The 25,532-nt window shown below is 33.9% G+C and overlaps 1 protein-coding gene across 2 annotated transcripts in view; it reads left to right on the plus strand.

Annotated features, from left to right (window-relative positions):
* Positions 1-25,532, plus strand: part of RBM17 (RNA binding motif protein 17) — a 44,377-nt gene that overhangs the window by 9,766 nt on the left and 9,079 nt on the right. The window contains exons 2-8 of one of the 2 annotated variants that reach the window (XM_001362698.5): positions 2,912-3,052; positions 7,180-7,296; positions 9,528-9,694; positions 15,311-15,408; positions 20,771-20,827; positions 23,018-23,159; positions 24,157-24,308. In XM_001362698.5, coding sequence (XP_001362735.1) covers positions 2,930-3,052; positions 7,180-7,296; positions 9,528-9,694; positions 15,311-15,408; positions 20,771-20,827; positions 23,018-23,159; positions 24,157-24,308 — 856 coding nt within the window. In that variant the 5' untranslated portion in view covers positions 2,912-2,929. Of the gene's footprint in view, positions 1-2,911; positions 3,059-7,179; positions 7,297-9,527; positions 9,695-15,310; positions 15,409-20,770; positions 20,828-23,017; positions 23,160-24,156; positions 24,309-25,532 lie in introns of both variants that reach the window. The other variant, XM_016426021.2, reaches the window with a different exon arrangement.

Here is a 25,532-nt window from a genome sequence, read left to right on the forward strand (position 1 = left end):
GATTGGCACTTAGTGACAAAGTTTAACAGAGTTTATGTTTATAAACGATTTACAAGTAATTCCCAAACTAGAAACCTTGAACTTAAAAAGAACTTCTCCTAACTTTACAACTTTTGAGGGCTTATTGATGCATCCATTAGAGATTTTTAGAGAATGTTGAGAAGTAAAAAATACATAAAGCGGAAACAGGGCTACTTAAGGACATATTCACATATAAAGCTTTTCTTCTTCTCCACCTCAAAAATTCTTTTCTACCCTACCTGACCCTATCTACCTAATGTTGTTGGGTAGTTCTATACTTTTGGGAGCACATCCTCCATTAGGGTATATTACCAAACTTCCATGTCTTTAGTAGACATGGAATTCTTGACCATTTTTGCATCTTGGACCCCTTGGGCAGTCTGGTGAAGCCTCTAGTCCACTTCTCAGAATAATGTTTTTATTTTTTATTTTATTTTGTTGAAATTTTTAGTTAGTCAATTTAGAATATTTTTTCCTTGGTTACAATAATCACAATTCTTTCCCACCCCTTCCCATAGCTGACACGCTATTCCACTGGGCTTTACATGTGTCCGTGATCAAAACCTATTTCAATGTTGTTGATGTTTGCATTAGGATGATCATTTAGAGTCTACATCCCCTATCATATCCCCATTGAACCATGTAATCAAGCAGTTGTTTTTTTTCTGTGTTTCTACTCCCATAGTTTTAACTCTGAATGTGGATAGTGTTCTTTCTCGTAAATCCCTCTGAGTTGTTCTGGCTCATTACATTGCTACTAGTAGAAAAATCCATTACATTCTATTGTACCACAGTGTCTCTGTGTATAATGTTCTCCTGGTTCAGTTCCTCTCACTCTGCATCAATTCCTGGAGGTCATTCCAGTTCACATGGAATTCCTCCAGTTCATTATCAGAATAATATTTTTAAATGCCTGAAATAAAACTTATAGGATGACTAAGGAAATCAATGATAATTGAAATACATTAAATACTAAATATCTTATGATATAATAATATGCTTTCATTTTAACTCATTAAGCAATGAGACAATACATTTAAAATGTAAGCAAACTAAATTGAATTTTATTTTTTAAAATGAAAATTAAATTTTTATTTTTAGAAAGTATAAAGGATTTTCCCTTGCTTGAAAAACATTGGACTATGTGGTAGTCTTTGACAAGATAACATCTATGGCAAGCTGGACATCTAGCTCAGATATACTGTGGCATGAAAAATTTCATTTCTGTTGATGACCTCCACATTTAAATAGCAACATCTGTAATAAATATCTATGAGTTGCTGTGGCTGTGGTTAAGAAGACATCACCTGCCATCTAGCCTGATGAGCCTCTCCAAACTTGGGCATGTCTTGGAATACCTAATAAAAAGTTTTGCCCAACTTTTTTCTTTTGGTCAGACCTGTAAGAGCTTTTGGCAACTCTGAGTATGCTATGATATCATTAAATTAGGACTTTAGTGGAGTGTGGGCTAACGTGGACTTCCAAAAAAATCTTCAAAAAAAGATCTTTTGGGAAGATTAGGGTACTGTTCTTCCAACCCAGCTGAAACAGCTGTACTACTGGAATAAGAAGAGTTTTTATGGGGAAGAGAGAGGAAATTGGTAATTTGAGAGGATAGAATATTTGGGGAGTGGGAAAGTAGGCCTGATTAGTATATCCTACTGTTGAATATTAGGTAGTATGAGAACCATAGCTCTCTGAGAACAGGAGAAGGAGGAATGGCAAAATTTGGGGAAGAATGTAGAGAATGACAAGTGAGAAAATCCAAAAGATGAACTTCATTTTGTTTCCAAAAATTTGCCTAGGACTCTGCACCTAAGAAAAGGGATAATTTTCTTTTTTTTTTCTCTTCTGTAACACATGGTCTCTTGTTTCTAGGACACAGATATCTGACTGCTGCTATTAGTACTACATTATGCACGTTTGTGAGTTGAATCTTGAATTTTAACCATAATTATAACACATTTAAACACGTTCCCACTTCCAGCAAACTTTTGAAACAATTTTTTTAAAATTAAAGATCCCTTGACAGCTACAATTCAGTCATTCAGTAAGTATTAATAACTGTGCTTGGTGTCGGGGATTCAAAAACAAAGAATCAAATCTCAAGGAGCTTATATTTTAATAGATGCTGGGTTTCTGTTTCAGCTTCCACATTTAAGCATTAATGTATTCAGCCTTTATGACACACTAAAGAAGAGGATGTCTTTTGATTTTCAGAATTGCAGTAAAAATAAAATTTGAGACACAAGTGTTTAGGTGTTTAATGACAGTTGAATTCAGAATTTGTCTTTATACCTGTGTGTACACCACACACACACACACACACACACACACACACACACACACACACACACACACACACACACACACGCTCTTCTGGAACAAGAACAATTCATTGATGATGTCAGATGAAGATCATTTGGATATCTAATACCTTGCCACTTATGATTATAGGCTTGTGAAGTTGGGCTAGATTTATTCCTAAAATCTCTCACAAATCTGAGGTTCTGTTTTGTGACTGACAAGAACAAGTAAAGAATTTTCCCATGAACAGTGAATATAAATTTGTGTAAAGGAATTTACAAAAATAATATACAAAAGAGGCCACATGGTATAGACTGTGTGATCTTAGAAAAATCACTTGACCTCAGTGGGCTGTTACTTCTTAATCCATAAAGTAAGGGGTTTTGGACTAGATCTCTAGCATTCTTTCTTGCCCTAGAATTCTATGTTGTTGTTGTTGTTGTTTTTAATTCTAAGATATGTTAACATTGGCAATATGACTAACAATTGATTAATAATTGGATCTTCTGTTAAGATCTGATCTGAAGGTTTAGCTCATGTATATGTTGTCTTTTAACTTCCATTTCTCCTTCTTGTCTTTTAGCTTTAAATTGAAGAAAAGATGTCCTTGTATGATGACCTGGGAGTGGAGACCAGTGATTCAAAAACAGAAGGCTGGTCAAAAAATTTCAAATTGCTACAATCTCAGCTTCAGGTCAAGAAGGCAGCTTTAACACAAGCAAAGGTAAAGGTAATACTGGGAATAAGTCAGAAAACTCTTTAGGGCAGGTTACTTATCAAGATCTCGGATAGTTTTGCTATGGCAGATCTTTTTTTCCCTTCTTATTGGGCTGGTGGGAGGCTTAGTGTATTATATAGTTATGGGGATGAGTCTAGGAGTAAAGTATGGTTGTAGTCAAGTCTAGACCCAATTTACTTCCCCAACTCCTATTATGATTTTAGAATGTGTGGTGGTACCAGGCTGTGGAGAGACAACCTCTAGCACTGTCACCAGGATTCTTTCAGTAGGAACTATGCTTAGTCATGAAAAAGACAAATTACTTTAATTCTGATGTAAGGATGGCATTTAATGCCTGGAATGCTTTTTTTTCCTCACCTTTCTTTCTTGGAATACCTTGTTTCCTTCAAAACTCAGCTCATATCACCTCTCTAAGAGGTTTTCTTGGTCCTCCCAGCTATTAGTGGCTTCTCCAAGGTTACTCTGAATCTAATTTGTATGTCTGTAAATAGTCATATTGTTTTCCCCTTTGAATATAAACTCCTTGAGAGCAGGATGTTTTGATTTTGTCTTTATATCCCCAGTATCTATCGTGTAGTAGATGTTTAATAAATGCTTGTTTACTGATTTGCTACTAGTTCTGTTACAATACAAATTATGTTGACAATATGTGTCCCATAGTTTAAGATTTGATATAGTAGAGATATAACTTTTCTTTTTCCTTTGCTATATGATCATCATCAACAAACATTTAGTCCCTTCTGTCAGCAGAATTGAGTAGAAGAAATATTTAACAAGATGAATGTACTGAAAAGTATGTTAGCCTTGATATAAGGAGACTTAAGATCCATTGGAGAAAATCTGTGTAGGATGTTTCTCTGATGAATTAAGTTTTCATTTCCAAGATGTATGAGGAACTGATTGAAATTTATAAAAATAAAAGCCATTTTCAGTTGATAAATGCGAAAAGAAATGAACAGTTTGATTTCAGAGAAGGAAGTCTAAACCATCAACAGAAATATGAAAAAATGCACCAAATTACTAGTAATTAGAGAAGTACAGATTAAACAACTATCTCACTTAAGAGATTGTGAAAGCTGACAAAGAAAAAAATTTGACAAATATTGAAAAACTTCATGTGTCTGAAAAACAAGTGTGTTAATACACTGTTGATAGAGCTATGATTTGATCTAGCCTCTGAAAAACAATTTTGAACTATGTCCCCAAAATCCATTGCTTTTGACTAGCAGTACCTAGGCTTATACTCTAAAGAATTCAAAGAAAGAAAAAAGAATATATATGTACCAAAATATATATAGTGGCTCTTTCTATGAATATAATAGTATAATTTTTCTCCATAAAAAATGGTGAATTGAATTTGATGATTCAGAGACATGAGCAGATTTGTATGGACTATTTCAGAATGAAATAAGCACAAATGGGGAAACAATTATAACAGCACTTTAAGATAAACAACTATGAAAGATTTAATAACACTCATCAATGCAATGACCAATCAGGATTCCAGGATACCAATGATGAAATCAAATCACCTCCTGAAAAGAAAAGTGATGGACTCAAAATATAGAATAAGATCTATTTTTGAATATTTTGCTTGACTGTGCACATATTTATTTATTTATGCAGGGGCTTTGTTTTTCTTTCTGGGAATAGTAGGATGGAGAGAAAATGTTAATTAAAAAAATAAGTTAAAACATTTTAAAGTGTTAAAATCCTTTCCCCAATATGAGCTATTATTCTATTTAGGCTTTTTAAAATTTTCAACAAGTAAAAATGCAGTTTGGTGGTTAACTAACTATATAATTTGATAGTGACTGGAAGTGGTTTCATTTTTAACCTAACATGTTTAATCAAATATGTCTACTTAAAAATTCATGTCACAATAGAAAAAAAATGCTTAATCAGATCTATCTGCTTGGTTTTCCTTTTAACAGCTTTAAATATAAGCATTTGGATTAAGAGTTTAGATTTGTTCTGATTTTCAAAACTACTCTCATGATTTTTCTCTTTGTCCCTTCCTACTCAAAAATTACTTTGCCTAAATCAATTGTATAATAAAAAATGTTTGAAGAAATTAAAGATGTTTAATCTGGAGAAGAACTGGGGAAGCGTAACTTAAAAGATTTGAAGTGTTTTAATATTTGACAACTGGCAGACGTTAGAAAGATAGATTTGGGCCTAAAATTTGGAAGAATTCTCTGGCTGTTATAGAAATGTTTGGAAATGGTTTGGGCTGTTTCACAACCTAATTAATCCTGTGTCAGTGGAATTATTTGAGCAGATTTTTTTAAACTCTTATCTTAGAAACAATACTGTGTTTTCAAGACAGAAAAATAAGGTCTAGACCCATGAGGGGTTAAGTGATTTACCCAGGGTCACATAGCTAGGAAGTGTCTAAGGTCTGATTTGAGTCCATGTCCTCCTGTCTCTAGACCTGGCTCTTATTCCACTGAGCTACCTAGTTCCCCCTCTTGAGCAGATTCTGATAGATTATTTGTCAAAGATTTTGTAAAGGGAATTTATTCACTGAATAAGGCATTTGATGTGTGAACTCAAAGTTTACTTTAAGTTCTAATTCTATAAATCCTTTATACTATGTTAATATCTTCCCAGATCAGTTTCATGAAGTCATTTTACTTTTGAAGTAAATTTTACTTGAAATTCTTTTACTTTTACTTTTGCAAAGTGACTGCATTCTTGCTAAAATCTAGTAAACATTTTGATGCTACATGAAAATTTAACTTCATGGATAACGAACCAACATTTAGATTAGCAGAAGATACAGATGAAAAAAGGTTTGCTAATATACCTAGAAAGAAGATACAGATTGACATATATCAGTTTAAGTGTTAAAAATGTTTTTTTATATTGATTGATATTGAATATGGACATTGTTTTTGTAGTCTTTTCCTCTGGACTCCTATGTTCAGAATTTTTTTTTTATAAGAATCTACTTCTAGTAATATGGCTATTTATATCAATAAAGTTTTATTAGATAAAACTAGCTACATTGAAATCATGTTCTTTTAGTAGAAAAAAGTTGGGGGGGGGGGATTTGTCTGAATGTTTTAAGCATTATTATATATACCCAAGTTGTTCTTGATTTGAGATGTCAAACTCCTGGCCACAAAACTCCCAAGTGCATTTGAACCAGATGAAAATGTAATTGGGAAATATTTAACAAAATTGACAAAAATGCAGTATACCATATATAATGTTATTTTATAGTTTTCTAAGTCAGTATATAGTCTTCTGGCATCCATTTCTATTTGTTTTATATTATTATTCTTGATCACATTTTGAAATTTTTTATTTGTTATATGGATGTAGTATAAGAGTTTTAGTATATTGATTTAGAATAATGTATTTATTTTATTTCATTTTGATTAGCTCACATTAATATAGTATTTTGTAGTTCAGAAAAGTGCTTTCCTCACAAAAGTCCTTTGAGGTAATTAATGAAAATGTTTCCATTTTACAAATGAGAAAATTGAGACTCAGACATGTTAAGTTTTACCCCATTCTTAGATTCTGCCCTTAAAACTGGGTCTATTGATTCCCATTCCAGCATTGTTTCCAAAAGATCACCTTATTTCTAGCATTCTTTGAATAATTTAAAGACATAAAAACTTCATTGAATGAATATTATAATAGTAAATTCAAAGATTTGCAAAAATGTATTGAACTTCCAAAGAGAGATGCTATAAATTTTTCAGCTTATTCATGAATGAAAAAAAGCAAAAGACAAAGATTGAGGGCAAGAAGGGCAATCAGCATTCCCAGAGGAACTAAAACTTGAGCAATGCCTAACTCCTCTTATTCATATTCTTTAAGTATTGGTCTTCAACCTGTAAATTGGTTAACTCAATCTTTTTATTTAATTATTAGATCAAACTAAATTTTTGAGTTCACTTAGATCATTACTGATTGTTTTTGTGATAAGAATTAATCCTATTAGATCAAGGTATTGCTGAGAAATCCCTAAGATTTTTGAGATTGGTTTGCTGAGATACAAAAAAAAGATTACTGTTGGGAAAAAAATATTTTACTTAATAAGAAAATGAATTTGAAATTTTAGTAAATTTTCTACACTATTAATTTTTTAATTTTAGAGTCAAAGGACAAAACAAAGTACAGTCCTTGCTCCAGTGATTGATCTGAAACGAGGAAGCTCTTCAGATGACCGGCAGATTGTAGATACCCCACCTCATGTAGCAGCAGGCTTAAAGGTAAGACCAGCTCATAGGGAGAAATATCAAATAGATCACACTTAACTTGCTTGTGGAATTTTTTCTTGTTTTAATAAAATGTTACATTTTACTTATTTGTAGACTATCTTTTATTATCCAAGTCCTTAAAATAAACATTCATTTTTTGTAGTTATTAACATTTCTTAAAAAACAACCATTATGGGGCAGCTAGATGGCTAGAGAGAGAGACAGGCCTAGATATTGTAAGATCCTGGATTCAAATGTGACCTCATATACTTTCCTATCTTTGTGACCCTGGGCAAGTCACTTGACTATATTTGCCTACCCTTTATTGCTTGTCCACCTTGAAACCCATTCTTAGTATCGATTATAATACAGAAGTTAAGAGTTTTTAAAAACAGACAAAAATCATTATTATTCTCATTTTTTATTTGACAAACCCAAGGCATTTAAAATTTAAGTGAATTAATATAAACATGGACACCTGGAAAGCTAATAGTAGATCAAGAATTGGAAATCATAGCCTAATCATGCACTCATATTAAATGGTTCCTTAGGGCTCTTTTATATTCAGAATTCTTCTGAGCTATCAGGGTTGATGACTGCTATTATACTCATATAGTTAATAAGGTTCAGTAATTGATATTTTATGAACTATAATATATTTATATTTAGTTTTTTGTTTCAATTAAAACAGCATCAGTCCTTATTGCTTTTCCTTAGCTGATTTTATGCTGAATCAGCTCGGTTCAGATGTTAAGGATTATTTTCTGTTAGCTTTTGAATTGATATAAAATGTTTTAACATTGACCTTCACACTAACACTTTCAGGTTGCCTATATGCAGCCATGTTACTTTTTGATGATAATAATATTCAAATTACATGACCGATTATCAGTTTCCTTCCTGCCTTAATAAGAGCTGGAAAGATAGTTATAATATACATTTGTGTTTTTTAAGTCTTTTAAATTCACTTAAATCCATAATAAGTACCTTTAGGGCTGTTAAATGAAATTTTTCTTTGCAGAAATGTTTATTTCTTGCATATTCAAGAATTTTCTAGGTTTGGGGTTTTTTTTACTAGTATATAATAAACAAAGAGTCATAAAGAATAAGAAAACTGATGAGTTTGTCCATTGGTATAAAAATGTTCATTTGAATGGTTTGTTAGGTCTGTGATTCAGTCTGTATCATCTTATGTTGTTAGGATAATCATGATCACAATTGTACTTTAAGTATAAAGTACGAATAACCCTATATATTCTAACTCTTTGACAAAGTTCCTGTCACAAGTAACAAACAAAAAATAACCTGTTGGTATCAAAATCATCCTATTTTGCAGGGTGACTTAAATAGTCAATGAATTAAGCTTTTAAGTACCCTAAGTTCCATTCCTTTAATGAAAACTTTACAGTAAAGAATAATTATTAATAAAAATCACTTGAGATCCTTTTGGGGAGGTGAAGGGCAGATCATAGGAAATATTCCCAGTATGGCAAACCTAAAAATTTGAACTAGAAGGAAAAGGTAATTTACAAATAGTTTCTAGAGTCATACAATGAACGGGGGTCTCAACCTTAAAGTATAATTTTTTAATCTTTTGTTTTCTAATTAGCCTTGCCTTTTACTCATTCATCTCCATCCTACATAGCAACATTGGTCAAATAAGTTTCACCTTTAAAATGATTTCAGTTTCTAAATATGTAGAAAGGAACATACAAACTCCCCTATATCAAATTTGATCATAAGACCTCAAAAATTAGATGACACAACTTACTTTAGATGTGAATCATAGCCATTTATTTGAGACTTATAGCCTTTATTAGAAGGGATATAGGATTTTTAATGAAAATAGAATCAGTTCCTTCAGAACATATTAATTTCTACACATTATTGTAAAGTAAATTCACTGTTAACTAGGCTGTGACTTTGAGTTATTTGTGGATTAGAATTATAACATTTTGAAGCCCATGGGGAACCAAGGAATCATTTAGTAAAACTCCATCATTTTACAAATTAGTTAATGAAGAGACTTGTGAGGTGATGTGAAGTCACATGATTTAGTGGTACTGTCAGGATGTTCATCAAGTATCTCCTCTAATAAGAAAGTTGTGGTATTTAAGGTATTTCTTCCCTTTTTCCCTTTGTTTTTGATGGGTTACCAAGAAAATGCTATATTTACAGATGGATGGTAACAGTTATATAATATGATTCTGGTAGCTTACTTTGGAATTTTGATTCTTCTTTAGGATCCTGTGCCTAGTGGATTTTCTGCAGGAGAAGTTTTGATTCCATTAGCTGATGAATATGATCCCATGTTTCCTAATGATTATGAGAAAGTAGTAAAACGCCAAAGGGAGGAACGCCAAAGACAGCGGGAGCTGGAAAGGCAAAAAGAGATTGAAGAAAGAGAAAAGTAAGAATCTACTTTGGATTTTTAAATAATCCACAGTTCTTAAAATTTTAATTGGACTATTAGCATATAGCAATGAACTTTAATTTCCAAATATATTTTATCTTTATCAAAGTAATCTCATCTTAAGGCATTTATTTTCTAATCATTTTTTCAATGTTGTCTTAAAGTTTAGTACAAATGGTGAGTCAGGCAGAATTGGGTATAGTTTCTAGGGAGTCTTTGTCATTGCCACCTTCTATAAGTAGGACTAAGTTTCTTCATGTCTATGAACTTTGTCCAAAGCAAATTAGAATAACAATTTTAACACAATCTAGATTATCTTTACGGGATTCCAAAAGAGAACTTAAAATATATTATATAGGAAGATGATTGATCACTAACCTGTAGATCTTTAATTTATCACAATCTTGCATGTTTGGAGCTTTATTTTTTTTATAACTGAGCTATGATAGAATTATCAGTTCTTGCCATGCATGCTATTAAAAGTGTTCATGGTAAAGAGCTTTAATAGTTTGAAGAAATGTGGTCTTGCTAATTTTCATTTTTATTTAAAGACTTACTCACCTGTAACTTAATTTCTGTCAAGCCTTTGATGGAAGTTTGTGAACCTTTATTAAAGGCTCTTTCTGGGACACCCTGTGTAGTAGGATGATATCCACATTGATTATCATAAAAAATAGATATCATTCATCCTCTTTTGCTTATCGTGGATATTTATAAAACTATTGGTACTAAAGTAACTTGAAGAGATTTCTTCAAACAGTGCCTCTTTGTCTTTAGTTAGTTGAGAAATTATTCACTCACTATTACCATCACTATGTCAGTTGTTGCACACTAAAATTGTTAATATGAAGGTCAAATTTAAATCATTTTTCATTTCAAAATTTGATGGTAAAGAACTCTCAGTGTGTGAACTGAATTAATTCAGTATTAAATCATCATCCTGCATACACAGAAGGATAAAACAATAGTGAATGTTCTCAGTTTTTCCACAATACCCCATCTCATTAGTTTAATGAAGTATAACACAAATATTAACCAGAAGATGCATTAATATTTTCTTGTAGTTTGTGGTCATGCATGACCCAGATAACAAAAAATAAAACCCTAAAATAGCAGATACCTTTTTTAAAGTGCTTTATGTAGAAACACAGAAATCTAGTCTAGACAGTCCACAATTTAGAAATTATTCTGAATTATATTCTGATTTATTCTAAAAATTTATAAATTAGGTGTGAAGAACTCAGAACCTATCTTCCCATATAAGTAATGTTATATCTGATTCCTTTTTGGTTAGTTCCAAAGAAAGGCAATTTGGTTTAGTATAAGATACCTGAAGATCATGTTACAGAATGAATCTGAGCATTGTGTGTAATATTTCTCTTAAAACACATTTACAGTTCTGTGTTAGGGTACCAGGAACACAATCTTTAGTTTCCCTGTCAGTGGGGTAGATGATTCCTTCATCTCGTCTACCAAACAGTAAAAGTGGAAAATTATCCGAGCCATTCTGGGAGTCTATGCTCTCATGGCTTCAACTAGGAATTTTTGTAGAGAGAGGATCTAATGAACATGGTAAGGAATGGGATCTAGGGGCCTGATAGGGTCAAGGGTAAAATGATAAGTTTTTGAGGATGAAGGCTATTCCTGCTATTGTAAGCCCCAAGGATATGTATCTACCCATTTCTGATCCCTTTTACCCCTTTATTTTCTTCTAAGGGTTTGATCTATCTTTTTTCTTCTAATACCACCAACTATTGGTCCTAACCAGGATTTATTTCTGGTCCCATAGGGAATATAACTCAATTTCATCGTCAGCTTGTTTATTGCTAAAGTAAGCATGCAGCTCCACTATGAATTCCTAGGAGTTCATATTTTGAAATTTAATTTAATTTAAAAAGTACTTATCTTCTGTCTTTGAATCCATACTCAGTATCATTCTCCAGGCCACAGAGTGGTATTGGCTAGGCAATTGGGGTTAAGTGACTTGCCCAGGGTCACATAAAACTAGGAAGTGTCTAGGCCCATGTTGGCAAAGCCATGACCCAGGTTTTGGAGAGGTCTGCTCTGTTTCCCCCTCTCCACAGCTCCCAGGGATAATTTTTGCATTCCTTGCCCCTCTGTCCAGCTACCCATTGTGAGCACTTGCTCCCTTCGCTATCTGGGATAATGCAGGGGGCTCACAGGCAGCTTGAAGTTGCATTTGGGGCATATGATCTCAAAAATATTCGCTAGTGCTGGTCTAGGCTATATCCAACCCAGGACCTTCTCCATCTAGGCCTGGCTCTCTATTCACTGAGCCACCTACCTTCCATATTTCTATTTTTTTAATTGCTAATAACATAAGAAAAAGGAATGAAAATGTTCTCTCCTTTTTTCCCCATTTAGATTCTTTAAGAAAATGCAAAAATTTACATAAGGAATAAATCCTTGGTACATGACAGATAGAAGTAACATTCATTTGCATTTCAGAGTAACAACCAGACACTGAACATTTATACACTAAAGCATAATGAGGCTTGGGTAGTGTTACAGACAAAAGAGTGGTTGCCTTAAACTGTGACCGCGAAAATATGGTTTCAAGACTTTGAATAGTCAAACTGTAAAGATAATTTTTAGTGTCTTGGTTTTATATTAAAAATAAAGTGGTCACCATGGGAAAATTCCCAAATATTAAATATACCCAAGTCAGCTGGATTTTATGGAGATTTTAATTAATACAAATTAAGGAATTAATGAAAGGGAGAGAGTAAGGGGAAATAATGAGAAAAGGGGGCTAGGCCAGCCTAGGCCTAAGCCTTAAGAGAGAGATCAGTCAGTCTTTTATCAACTCACAACATGATTTGTCCCAAGCAAGATTCTAGTGTTCAGAGAGACCCTCCAGTTCAGCTCCTGAGCTCCACTTCAGTTTCCAAGGCTGAATTTCCCTTTCAGCCACCGAGACAGACCAGCCTCCAATTCAGCTCCATAGCTGAATTCCCTTCAGAGGCCTTTCTGACCTCCTTTTAAAGAGAATTTTCTCCTATGTCACCTCCCCTAAGTTTTCACATCTACCAATCACAGTAGATGTTTTCACAGGACTAACCATTCTTAATTCACACCTGAGTAGACTAAAACTTTTGAGTAATTCACACCTGAGTAGTTCTCAACTTCTTTGGGTAGACTAAAACCTCACACCTCTTGCTAAGCTTGCTTGACCTTTTAGTGATTAATTTGACCTTCATAGGTACTTAGCACCTTTTTGTATTAGATCTAAAAATAGACCCAGCTTAAGGGTTTTAGCTTTACTTTAAGTATGGGTTAAGTACTTTTCATTGTTCAGTAAGGAGTTCACAACTTTATCTTCCCCTAAAGTATGCTTAAGTATGGGTGGAGTAATGTTAGAGTTCTCACATTCCTGATCAAGTACCTTCATTTTTTAAAATGGGGAATGGTCTTTAACCAAATGTTCTAAGATAGAGTCTGAGAATTTTTTAACATTCACAAGTCTGAGAAATTTTAATATTCATAATACCCCCTGATGATCATTGGGAGACTAGTCTCCCCATTGATCATTTAACATAATCATTTTATAATCCTAAACGTACTTCTAACTACAGATATATACAATATTCAATTTTCTAAGAGGAAATTACAGTAGTGAGGGAAGAATAGAAAAGAAAGAAAGCAAAACCAATGTTTTGCTAGGCGCATTGACAGAAAGCCAAATTAGGGGCAGTCCCTTTTGGCATAAATGTGTACATTTACAATAAATGTTCAATCAAACTTCAGTTCAATCAACCATATCCAAAGTTCATTCTTGATCTTGATGTAGTGTGGATTTTCCAGCACCTTTCTGCAACAATTCATTCTCTGGATTTAGGAGTTAGCAAGCTTCTTCCTTGAAGATCTTTTTTTGAACAAAATAAAAAATCTTGGATTTTTATGAAAATACAATCTCAAACAAAAAATAAAAAGTCTTGGATTTTAAATCAAAATACAGTAGAAAAGGACAGAGATGGGCAGGAACTGGGTGTATTGCCTTGCCTAGGAATGCAATAACAGTGGTTTGAAAATGTGGTTGAGTGATCTTGAGGCATTTCTTTTCTTCCCTTCCCCATATCACAAAGGTGATTAAAAACTTATTATGAAACATATCCACCCTGATGTTATATATTTTGTGTGTGTGTGTGTGTGTGTGTGTGTGTGTATCCTCCAATGGTATTAAATACTTTCTTTTGAGTCAAAAATGGAATATTTTTAAATACATCCAATATTTTATAGCTAGCTAGCAAGGGTTTAATTTAATGCACCTTTTATAAACATGAATATACTTAAGCTCTTTGGTGTGCAGTTCTGTGATCTCATTAGCATGGACATAATCTACATTCCTAGTCCATCTGTATTGTCTTTACCTATATCATTTTCTTCTATACTTCTTAGAGATATAGGTATCCTTTTCTTGTGCTAGAGACCTCCTTCTAGGTCTTTTTTATATTTCAAAGGTACCGATAGATACTCTGACTATCCATTATTATCTTCTCCCCCCCCCCCCCCCCCCATATCTCTCATATCACAACTTTAATTCTGTAGAGATTGTGATGTTCTCAGATTTGCAAACCTGCACTAACACCATGAAAATGGTTTTATTGGAAGAATTTTTTTTTTACTGGGCAGTTATTTGATACCCACAAAAAACACAGCATAATTTCTCAAATTGTATCCAGGGGGCAGTTGGGTGGCTCAGTGGATTGAGAGTCAGGCCTAGAGACAGGAGGTCCTAGGTTCAAATATGGCCTTAGACACTTCCCAGCTGTGTGACCCTGGGCAAGTCACTTAACCCCCATTGCCTAGCCCTTACTGCTCTTCTGCCTTGGAACCCATACACAGTATTGACTCCAAGACAGAAGGTAAGGGTTTAAAAAAAAATGTATCCAGGTTTTATGCATATTCTCTAGTTGAACCTACTCATGGTCAATCTTCAACGCCTGTTCCATATATGTAGTGACATGCTAATTCAGTGGAATGGCCATGTAATTGCATATATAATCTAAATAATAGTAATTTGTCATCCAAAGCAAAAGAATTTAACAACTGTTTATGAATAAAAGTCTTTTACTCTGGTCAGAGTTTCTATATTAACTTAACAAAGGTTCATAAGTACAGGGCTTAACATTTTGGTTGTTGTTAGTGAAATATCTTTTATCTCTATTAAGATTATTCACAAATTGAAAATGACAAAAGTGATTTTTGTTCTTGGTTAAGTTGTATTCCCATTATATATGTTAAATAGATGCCATTTGGATTCTATATTGATTTTGCTTTTTTGTCCTTGGCATGCTTGTGATCCATCCCCTTGCACAAGTAGAAATTTAATCTGAAAACAAGGGTGTCCTACAACATAACTTCTAAATTATAATCCATTTTCTTATCTTTTAATAGAAAGGCAAATTCCAAAGCAGCATTTCTCTAAATTTCAAAAATATAACTTTGAAGGGACTTTAAAGGTAATTCAGTCCTATATTTTAAAGCATGAGTCCCTCTACAACATCCCAAGAAGTGCTTATAAAAGCTTCTACTTGAAGACCCAGTTACCTTTAAGACTTTGCTAATATTTTGTTTATTATATTTTTTTAGGAGGCGTAAAGACAGACATGAAGCTAGTGGGTTTTCAAGAAGACCAGATCCAGATTCAGATGAAGATGAAGATTATGAGAGAGAAAGGAGGAAAAGAAGTAAGGAAGGGGAAAATGCTATCTCCCACCCCCAATTTGATTGGTTATTCTATGTTGTTTCCACAGATAGACTTCTTTCACTATATCAAATGCATATATGCCGATGCCTTTTCTTTATATTTCTGTAAATATTCAATTTAGCAAGTATTTAATATCAGCTGGCATTTAATAAGTACCACTTTGTGCCAGGCTCTGTGCTACACTACAGGAATACAAAGAGAAATAGAAAATAATTCTTGCTTTCAAGGAGCATACAGTCTAATGAAGACAATACTTAAACAGTGATATATGCATGCAAGATATTTGCAGAATACATAGGAAGTTGTTTCAGAAGTTACTTCTTGTATACTAAGATTAAGAAAATCTGGGAAAAACTTCTCGCATAAGGTGGGACTTAGCTGAGACCTGAAGGACACCAGAGTATCTAGGAGCCAGATGAGGAGGGAGAGCATTCCAGGCAGCCAGGAAAAATGCTTGGAGTTGGGAGATGGAGTACTATATGAGAAACAGCAAGAATGCCAGTGTTTGAAGGCCTATGGAATATGTAGATGGGTAATTAGGAAATCAGAAAGGTTGGAAGGGGACAGATTCTAAAAAGCTTTAAAATCCAATTTTAGAATTTTCTGATTCAATCTAGAAGGTAACAAGAGTTTTATTGAATTGGGATTTCGGATGGGGGATAGTCATATGATCATATCTTCTCTTTAGTTAAGCATTTGCTTACTATTAGGTGCTATATCCAAATTCAATTTCATCATGGGTCAAATGTTGCTAAATTCTAGCAAGAACATCATGATAACTAAAGTGGACTTTAAATCAATTAGAATAGCCTACTTTCTCACAGGAAGAGTAAATGATGGGGCATCTAAGTAGTACAGTAGATAGAGTACTAGGTCTGGAATTGGGGGGTCTCAGATACTTCCTAGCTGTGTGATCCTAGGCAAGTCACATAACCCTGTTTGCCTAGCCCTTATCCTTCTGTCTAGGAGTTGTTACTAGCATTTTTAAAAAATGGCACTTCAATCTGCAGTCTAATCCTACTCTGTAAACCTTGTAGCAATCAGGAAAATCGGTTAAACAAGGAACTCCAGCTGCACTTAAATCCATTATTTGGGTTTTCTTGACAAAGATACTGGAGTGCCATTTCCTTCTCCAGTGTGTCACCATGTTATAGATGAGCAATTGAAGCAGATACCCAGTCATATAGCTTATAAGTATCCAAGACTGGATTTGAACCCAAGTCTTTCTGCCTCTAGATCCAGTGCTTTATTCACTATGCCACCTAGCTGACCAGCATGTAAATAGGTAAAAATAAATGCAGGCTAGATGGGAAGTAATCTCAGGGAAAACACTAATAACTGGGGAGATGGAGTGGGAGTGAACCTGAAAAACTTCTTGTGGAAGGTATCATTTAAGCTGAATATTGAAGGAAACCAGGGAAGTTAAAAGGTAGGCATGAAGAGGGAAAGCATTCCAGGCATGGGATATAGCCATAGCAAAGGCAATGAAATGGGAAGTGGAATGCCATATTTGAGGAACAGCATGTAGCAGATATAACTAGATCATAAGTTGAGTGGAGGGTCCTGAGGAAGAGGAAAGGTAGGAAGAGGCCAGCTTAAGGAGAGCTTTAAATAACAGAGCACTTAGTATTTGACCCTACAGGATATAGGAAACAACTGAAATTTATTAAGTAGGGGAGATCTTTACTTTAGAAAAATCACTGGCAGCTGAGTGGAGATAGATAGTAATGCAGACACTTGAGGCACGGAGTCCAGTAGAATGCTATTTCAGTAGTCCAAGTAAGTATTGAAAAGGGAGCAATGATTTGAATAGAGAGAAGGGGATGTATATGAAAGAAAATAGAAGATAGAAATGACAAGATTTGGCATAAATTGGATATGTAGGGTGAATGAGAATGAGGAGTAGTAGGTATAAGACTGTGAGCCTGGGTGAAAGGAAAGATGGTTGAATAGGGGATAGGGAAATTCTCTTAAGAGCTGGGTTTTGGAGAAAATGTATAATGAACTCTGGATGTGTTGAATTGAAATACCCATGAGACATCCAAGATCACTGAAGATTAGGGAGTAGGCCAAATCTGTATATGATATTCAGTCTCAGGTGCCTTTATACAAGCTACCCCCCCAGACCAAAGTTCTCTCCCTCCTCACCTCTAACTTTGCAGCATTGGCTTCTTTCAAAATGGACCTCCAATGCTGTCTCTTGCACATGCCATTTTTTATTCCTCTCCTAGTTGTTAGCATTCTCTCATTCAGTCAAAATTATTTTGTATTTACTGATCTGTATACATGTAGTATCCGTCTAGTAGAATATTATTGCCTTGATGCAGGGACTTTTTCATTTTTGTCTTTTTATCCTTGAGTACTTTGTATATAGTAGATGTTTATTGATTGGATGCTTCATTTTAGAAATGGGTGAGATTTGAAGGATGGTGGCTTTTTTCTCCATTTTGTTGATAGCCACATTATAGATTTTTTTCCATTATTATTAGGTTTATTTAGTCAATTTAGAACATTATTCCTTGGTTTCAATAATCACATTATTTCCCTCCTTCCCCTCGACCCACTCTTCCAGCAGCCAACACGCAATTTCATTGGATATTACATGTGTCCTTGATCAGAACCTATTTCCATGTTGTTTGCACTAGGGAGTTCATTTAGAGTCTACATCCCCAACCATATCCCTTAGACCCATGTATTCAAGAAGTTGTTTTTCTTCGGTGTTTTTACTCCCACAGTGTTTCCTCTGGATGTGGATAGTGGTTTTTCTCATAGGTTCCTCCGAGTTGTTCAGGGTCATTACACTGCCACTAATGAAGAAGTCCATTACATTTGATTGTGCCACAGTGTATCAGTTTCTGTGTACAATGTTTTCCTGGTTCTGTTCCTCTCACTCTGCATCACTTCCTGGAGGTTGTTCCAGTCTCCATGGAATTCCTCCACTTTATTATTCCTTTGAGCACAATAATATTCCATCACCAACATATACCACAATTTGTTCAGCTGTTCCCCAAATTGAAGGGCATCCCCTCATTTTCCAATTTTTTGCCACCACAAAGAGCGCAGCTATGAATATTCTTGTACATGTATTTTTCTTTATTATCTCTTTGGGGTATAAACCCAGCAGTGCTGTTGCAGACAGTCTTTTAGTGCCCTTTGGGCATAGTTCCAAATTGCCCTCCAGAATGGTTGGATCAATTCACAACTCCACCAGCAATGCATTAATGTCCCAATTTTGCCACATCCCCTCCAACATTCATTACTTTCCTTTGCTGTCATGTTAGCCAATCTGCTAGGTGTGAGGCAATACCTCAGAGTTGTTTTGATTTGCATTTCTCTGATTATAAGAGATTTAGAGCATTTTTCATGTGCTTATTAATAGTTTTGATTTCTGTAACTGAAAACTGCCTATTCATGTCTCTTGCCCATTTATCACTTGGAGAATGGCTTGATTTTTTTTGTACAATTGGTTTAATTCTTTATAAATTTGAGTAATTAGACCTTTGTCAGACGTTTTTGTAATGAAGATTGTTTCCCAATTTGTTGCTTCCCTTCTAATTTTGGATGCATTAGTTTTTTTGTACAAAAACTTTTTAATTTGATGTAATCAAAGTTATTGATTTTACATTTTGTGATTTTTTTCTAGCTTTTGCTTGGTTTTAAAGTCTTTCCTTTCCCAAAGATCTGACAAGTATACTATTCTGTGTTCGCCTAATTTGCTTATAGTTTCCTTCTTTATATTCAGGTCATTCACCCATTCTGAGCTTATCTTGGTGTAGGGTGTGAGGTGTTGATCCAAACCTAATATCTCCCATACTGTCTTCCAATTTTCCCAGCAGTTTTTATCAAATAGTGGGTTTTGGTCCCCAAAGCTGGAATCTTTGGGCTTGTCATAGACTATTTTGCTGAGGTCACTTACCCCAAGTCTGTTCTACTGATCCTCCTTTCTGTCTCTTAGCCAGTACCAAATTGTTTTGATGATCACTGCTTTATAGTATAGTTTGAGATCTGGGACTGAAAGTCCTCCTTCCTTTGCATTTTTTTTCATGATTTCCCTGGATATCCTTGATCTTTTGTTCTTCCAAATGAACTTTGTTATGATTTTTTTCTAATTTAGTAAAGAAGTTTTTGGTAGTTCAATGAGTATGGCACTAAATAAGTAAATTAATTTGTGTAAGATTGTCATTTTTATTATGTTAGCTCATCCTACCCATGAGCAATCAATATTTTTCCAATTGTTTAGATCTAGTTTTAATTGTGTGGAGAGTGTTTTGTAGTTGTGTTCATATAGTTCCTGTGTTTGTCTGGGCAGATAGATTCCTAAGTATTTTATATTGTCTCGGGTGATTTTAAATGGAATTTCTCTTTCTAATTCCTGCTCCTGAGATATGTTGGAGATATATAGAAATGCTGATGACGTATGTAGGTTTATTTTGTATCCTGCAACTTTGCTAAAGTTGTTGATTATTTTGACTAGCTTTTTGACTGATTCTCTAGGATTCTTTAAGTAGACCATCATATCATCTGCAAAAGGTGATAGCTTGGTCTCCTCATTGCCTATTTTAATACCTTCAATTTCTTTTTCTTCTCTAATTGCTACTGCTAGTGTTTCTAGTACAATGTTAAATAATAGGGGTGATAATGGCCATCCTTGTTTCACTCCTGACCTTATTGGGAAGACTAGATTTGTCTTTAGGAATCTGACTTTTGAAATTTTTTCTTTAAATAACAACAACGGACAACATTTTATTGATGAGCCTTAAAAACAACAACATTGTGGTCCCTTCCCAAATTCCAAATCACTTCCTCCCATAACTCTTCCTTGTAACAAAAGAGTAGTTAAGTAAAGTAGATCAACACATTGACCAATTCTGAGAGCACAGGCCTCCTCACCTCTCTACTAAGAAAAGGAGAAGTGTTTGACCATTGGAGTTCTGCTTATTTCACTGATAGTCCTCATTTCTTACAGCACCATAATATTTTGTTCATATAACATAATTCATCCAGCCATTCGCCAGTGTGTCCACTTTGCAATTTTCTCTTCTACTATAAAAGAGTATTGCCATAAATATTTTTAGATATATAAGGCCTTTTCCTCTGAGATCATTGTCTAGGTAAAAAAGATAGTTGAAATGTACTATTCTAGTTTAATTGTTTTCCCTATAGCTCTGCTAACAATATATTGATATGCTGGTCTTCTTACAACTCTTCCACTGGTTGTTCCTAGCCAACATTGCAAATTTTTTGGGTTTGAAGTAAAATTTCAGTGTTGATTTATATTTCTCCTATTAGTGGTTTAAACATATGGTTTCATGCTTTTAATAAATTGGTTTTATATTTTGCAGGTATGGGAGGTGCTGCCATTGCACCACCAACTTCTCTCGTGGAAAAAGACAAAGAATGTATGTTAATCTATTTCTTGTCTTTGTTCATTTCTTAAAATGTCTCTTGCTAGCTGTGACTCAGTGATTTAAAGTCTTAGCTTAAGTCTTCTGGTTCTTCTGAAGTAAAGAGGGTAGTAACTGTTATGTTTTCCTCCGTTTTGGAAGTAATTTGAGTGTGTAAGTCTCCAGTTAAGATAAACAAATCAGTCTCTTTCTAGATTTATAATTCTAGGAGCAGAACCAAACTTTCTTATCCTTAATCCCCTGGGATAGAAGTTTCATCTGTTTTCTTGCTGCTTTTGCCACTTCTATCTTTTATGTTATTTAAAACTACTCTGTGTATGTTTTCCAGTGTACAAGCCCAAGTTCAGAATACTGTGTTTCATTAGATAAAATTATTTTGAGTTGACTTATTGACCTAAAGATTAAAATTTGTAATATTTGAAAATTAAAAGAAATATCACTGGGTTTATTGACAAAAATCTGGATTCTTTTACCCTCCCACTTTTCTAGTGACTACTGTGGATTGTAGTACAGATCACCTTCCACTAGGTGGCGGAAGCTTACTTGATTTTTAACTTCCTTACTATTTATTCATTTCAAGACCTTGATTGTGTTTGTTATTTATTAAGCGCTCCGGCTGAAGATCTCTAATGCTTTCCACCTCTTCATTAACAAAATTATAATGATCTGGAAAGAATTTGAAGAGTCTTCCAATCTACTTAAGCTAGCTCACAAAAAAATAATAGAATTCCCGCATAACCACTCTGCTTTTATAACCTTTAGAACAAGAGATTCTCCATGTTTTCTAATGTATTTTGATTTGCTACAAATGGTAGGTGTGTGGTCTTGAGCTTCAGGTTTCAAATTTTTTGTTCATGTATGTTTTAATTACCTACTCTCCTATAATTTTGCTATGAGAGAATGAGATTATGTGTAAAGGGCTTTGTAACCGTTAAAGCACTATATAAAGTTATTATTAGGATGGGAGGTAAGTGAGTGGTAAGCATTATTCTCTCTATTTTATTCATGATAATTAAATAATACACCTGATATAGTTGAGTGCATAGAGATAGCATGAGCCAATAGACTGACATAACACTAGAAGTTAGGACCTCTGGAATTTTTCCCATTTTCTCTACTATTACCAATTTTTCCTTAATTATATTATAGGTTGAATTTTTTATTATTTTATATCTGACCTATTTAGTAATGGTCCCCCCTCCCCCAAAGAAACAGTATTACAAATAGTGGTTAGGTTCTAAGGCAAGACTATTTAATCCATACTTAATGTAATTGAAATATCATTCACTGCAATGAAAAATCATAGAAACTTAAAAGCAGTATTGTTGCAAATGTAAAATAATTTTTGTCCAATTTTCCAATAGTTTCCAAAAGGATAATGTTCTAAAAGTTCATTTTAAATGTATTTAATTTAGAATGTTTTCTCACATAGATTTAAGTATTAACCATAATATTATTATATATAATATAATTTACATTTCTTAGGCCATAGTCCCCTGAAGACTGTTTAACCTACAATACCACTGAAGTATATTGTCATAGCATCGAAACACCATATTTTGAGGGGAAAAAAATGTATTTAAGTATTCCAAATTGAGCTATCATGAATATCTTTATCATTCCTTTAACTCTGTCATTGAGCTGAAACCCTTCTCCCATGGCCAAGCCTGGCACCTATGAGACTTTCGACTTCAGAGTGGTGACTCCCCGGCCCCAAGTCACTGGTGTAGCTCTTACAGTGTGTTAGAGAATCTAACAGCATTCTACGGGCAGGTCTAGGTATAAGATAGGAAAGAATAAAAGTTCTCCCCTCTACCAAAATATCACTTTTATGTCAGGTACATACATAAATGTGGGAATGCCTGCATAATATTTAAACACCACATTTTCCTCTGCCCCTAGCTATTTCTTTAGCCTTGTATTCCCTGTTTTCTGTTAAAAGATAAGAAGGGAGATAACTAGTGTGGGATGTTGATGACTACTCTTTACTGAGGTATGTTTATAAGTCTTAGGTACAAGACGTAAATGAGTACCTATGGAAGAGATTTTATTTCTTCCCAAACTCATTATGTTGTATGAAACAGAAGTATTTGAAGTAGTTAATGCAAGAAAAATAATGTTATAAAAACATGCGGTTTTTGTCAAAATTTTCTTTTGGTAAGCTTATTTCATTCTATCTAACAGTACCTAGAGAATTTCCATTTGAAGAGGAGTCAAGACCTCGTTCACAGTCTTCCAAAGCTGCTATTCCTCCCCCCGTGTATGATGAACAAGAGAGACCACGATCTCCAACAGGGCCCAGCAATTCCTTCCTTGCTAACATGGGGTAATTATTTTAGTTGAACTCATTTCTAAAGAAATTCTTAAGAATTTGAGCAACATTGTTAAGTGTGAACAGTGTAAAATAGTAGAAGACTACTGGATTTTGAGTCAAGAGGCTGGGTTTGAATATAGCTCTTCCACTTACTATGTGTATGACTTTGGACAAGTCAATTGATGTTTTCACCAGTTTACTAATATATAAAATGAGGTTGGAATAGATGGCCCCAAACATCTTTTATAACTCTAAATTTCTTTTCTGGAATATAGGCATAAAGAAACATTTCAAACTCTTTGACACATATAGCCATTGCCTAAATATTAGTATGTCTTTTTGTGTATAGTTAAATTATTTTTGTTTTGCATTATCTTCAAGGATCAAGTCCTTGGTGAATGTGGAGTATATTCCAACAGTCATTGTTTTCTCTAAAAACCTATACATTTAAGTTGTCTCTAAAATTCTCATGTTTAACTTCATATTCATCAAAAAAGTCATTCCTGGTAATTGGTAATTTTTTAATTTTTAATTTAATTTGTAAATAGACACTATGCATTTTGAATTAGATGTCATTTTTCCTAGAATTTTTCATATTCTAAGTAGAATGAGATATGAATTTTTTTCTTGTCCTTATTGACTTAGTGGATCTTGTAATATTTTCCCTGTAATTTGAAATTCATTCACCTTTGTATGTGAAACTTCCTTGATTTTAACTTGTCATAGCACTTTTATCCCAATGTCTCATACCTCCCCTTAAATATTTATTATCTGCCTATTATCCATTATTTCCTTAAATCCTATTCAGCTTATATTGTTTCCTAGTATTATATTCCAACTTATATTGTCACTTTAATTCCAAGGTGACTTTTTCTATTGATATGCTGTTATATTACCTAAAATTGACCTTTGTAACATGCTAGAACTCATACAATCTTTTGAATATCAATTTGATATTAAGGACAAGAAAATTGATTTACTTCATACTTTTCATTGTTTCCTTTGCTAGTGGTACTGTAGCTCATAAAATCATGCAGAAGTATGGCTTCCGAGAAGGCCAGGGCCTTGGAAAACATGAGCAAGGGTTGAGTACAGCATTGTCAGTTGAAAAGACGAGTAAGAGAGGTGGCAAGATCATTGTTGGTGATGCTACAGAGAAAGGTATGTTTTCCCCAAAAGGACAGTTTGGTTATAGATCTCTAGGAGAAAAAGAAAGGACTGGACTTTTCACCCAATTTTCATTCTTTCCTAGAAGAACATATTCCTTAATAACACTTTCCCCCAAAACTATAAATTTTGTACTCATAGCAATTCTTTAATGGCTTTTCAGTCAGTTAGTCAATTAATCAATAAACAATTATTAAACACCTTCTATGTACCAGGCACAATGCTAAGCACTAGGGATACAAGAAGAGGCAAAAGACAGCCTCTGCCTTCAAGGAGCATGCAGTCTAGTGGAAGAGACAACATGCAAAAAAATTGTATGCAAAGCAAAGTATATATAGGATAAGTAAAAAAAAAAATTATATTTGCATAGTAATTCAGAGGGGTTGGGGAAGGCTTCCAGTAAAAGATGGGACGTTAGTTGAGACTTAAACTAGGGAGCTCAAAAGACAGAAGAAGATGTGTTTCAGACATGGGTGACAGGGAGGCTCTTGATTTTAATTTTTGGAATAAGGCTAGAGAAAAACTCAACAAGGAAAAATGGGGAAATTGAGGGAAAGGAAAACCCTTTTTAGATTAAAAAAGTCATTAGGAAAAGTCATTAGGAGTACAATTTCTTTTGAAGAAAGGATCTGTGAAATTGAAACAATCACTGTGTCTTTTAATTGGATTTTGTAGCAATGATATTAGTAGTACCTACCATATTATCAGAAATAAATTGAGTTCTATATAGTTTGCTTTATCACTATTCCTTTCCTAGTATTTGATTCTTTCAGCTAAATTTTGCTTACATTAATTTATAATTCCTTATGAGTTTTTTATTTTCTTTGTGGATCAAACTTTTTTCCATAAGGGCGAACTGAAATGTGGCAAAACTTTTAGGGTCATTTTAGGGATTTATTTAAATTTCACTGTCTTTATCATTATGTTGTAGAGGTGACACTTTCTTGAAGACTGTCCTAACATTTAATGAGTTTTTGTACCTTTTTAAAAAAAATTTTTTTTTGCCATTCTACTTTTTAAGGAGTTCTTTTCTCCATTGAATTGTTGTGCCTCTTTCTGTTTGACCAATTCTATTTCCTAAAGTGTTATCTTCTGTATTTTGGTGGGCTTCCTTTACTAAGTCATTAATTTTCTTTTTTTTATTTTCTTGCATCACTCATTTCTTTTCCCATTTTTCCTCTACTATTGCTCCCTTGCAACTAGTCATATGTGGTCTTC

Source organism: Monodelphis domestica, chromosome 5 (assembly GCF_027887165.1).
Source record: "Monodelphis domestica isolate mMonDom1 chromosome 5, mMonDom1.pri, whole genome shotgun sequence".
In the NCBI taxonomy this organism is placed as follows: domain Eukaryota; kingdom Metazoa; phylum Chordata; class Mammalia; order Didelphimorphia; family Didelphidae; genus Monodelphis; species Monodelphis domestica.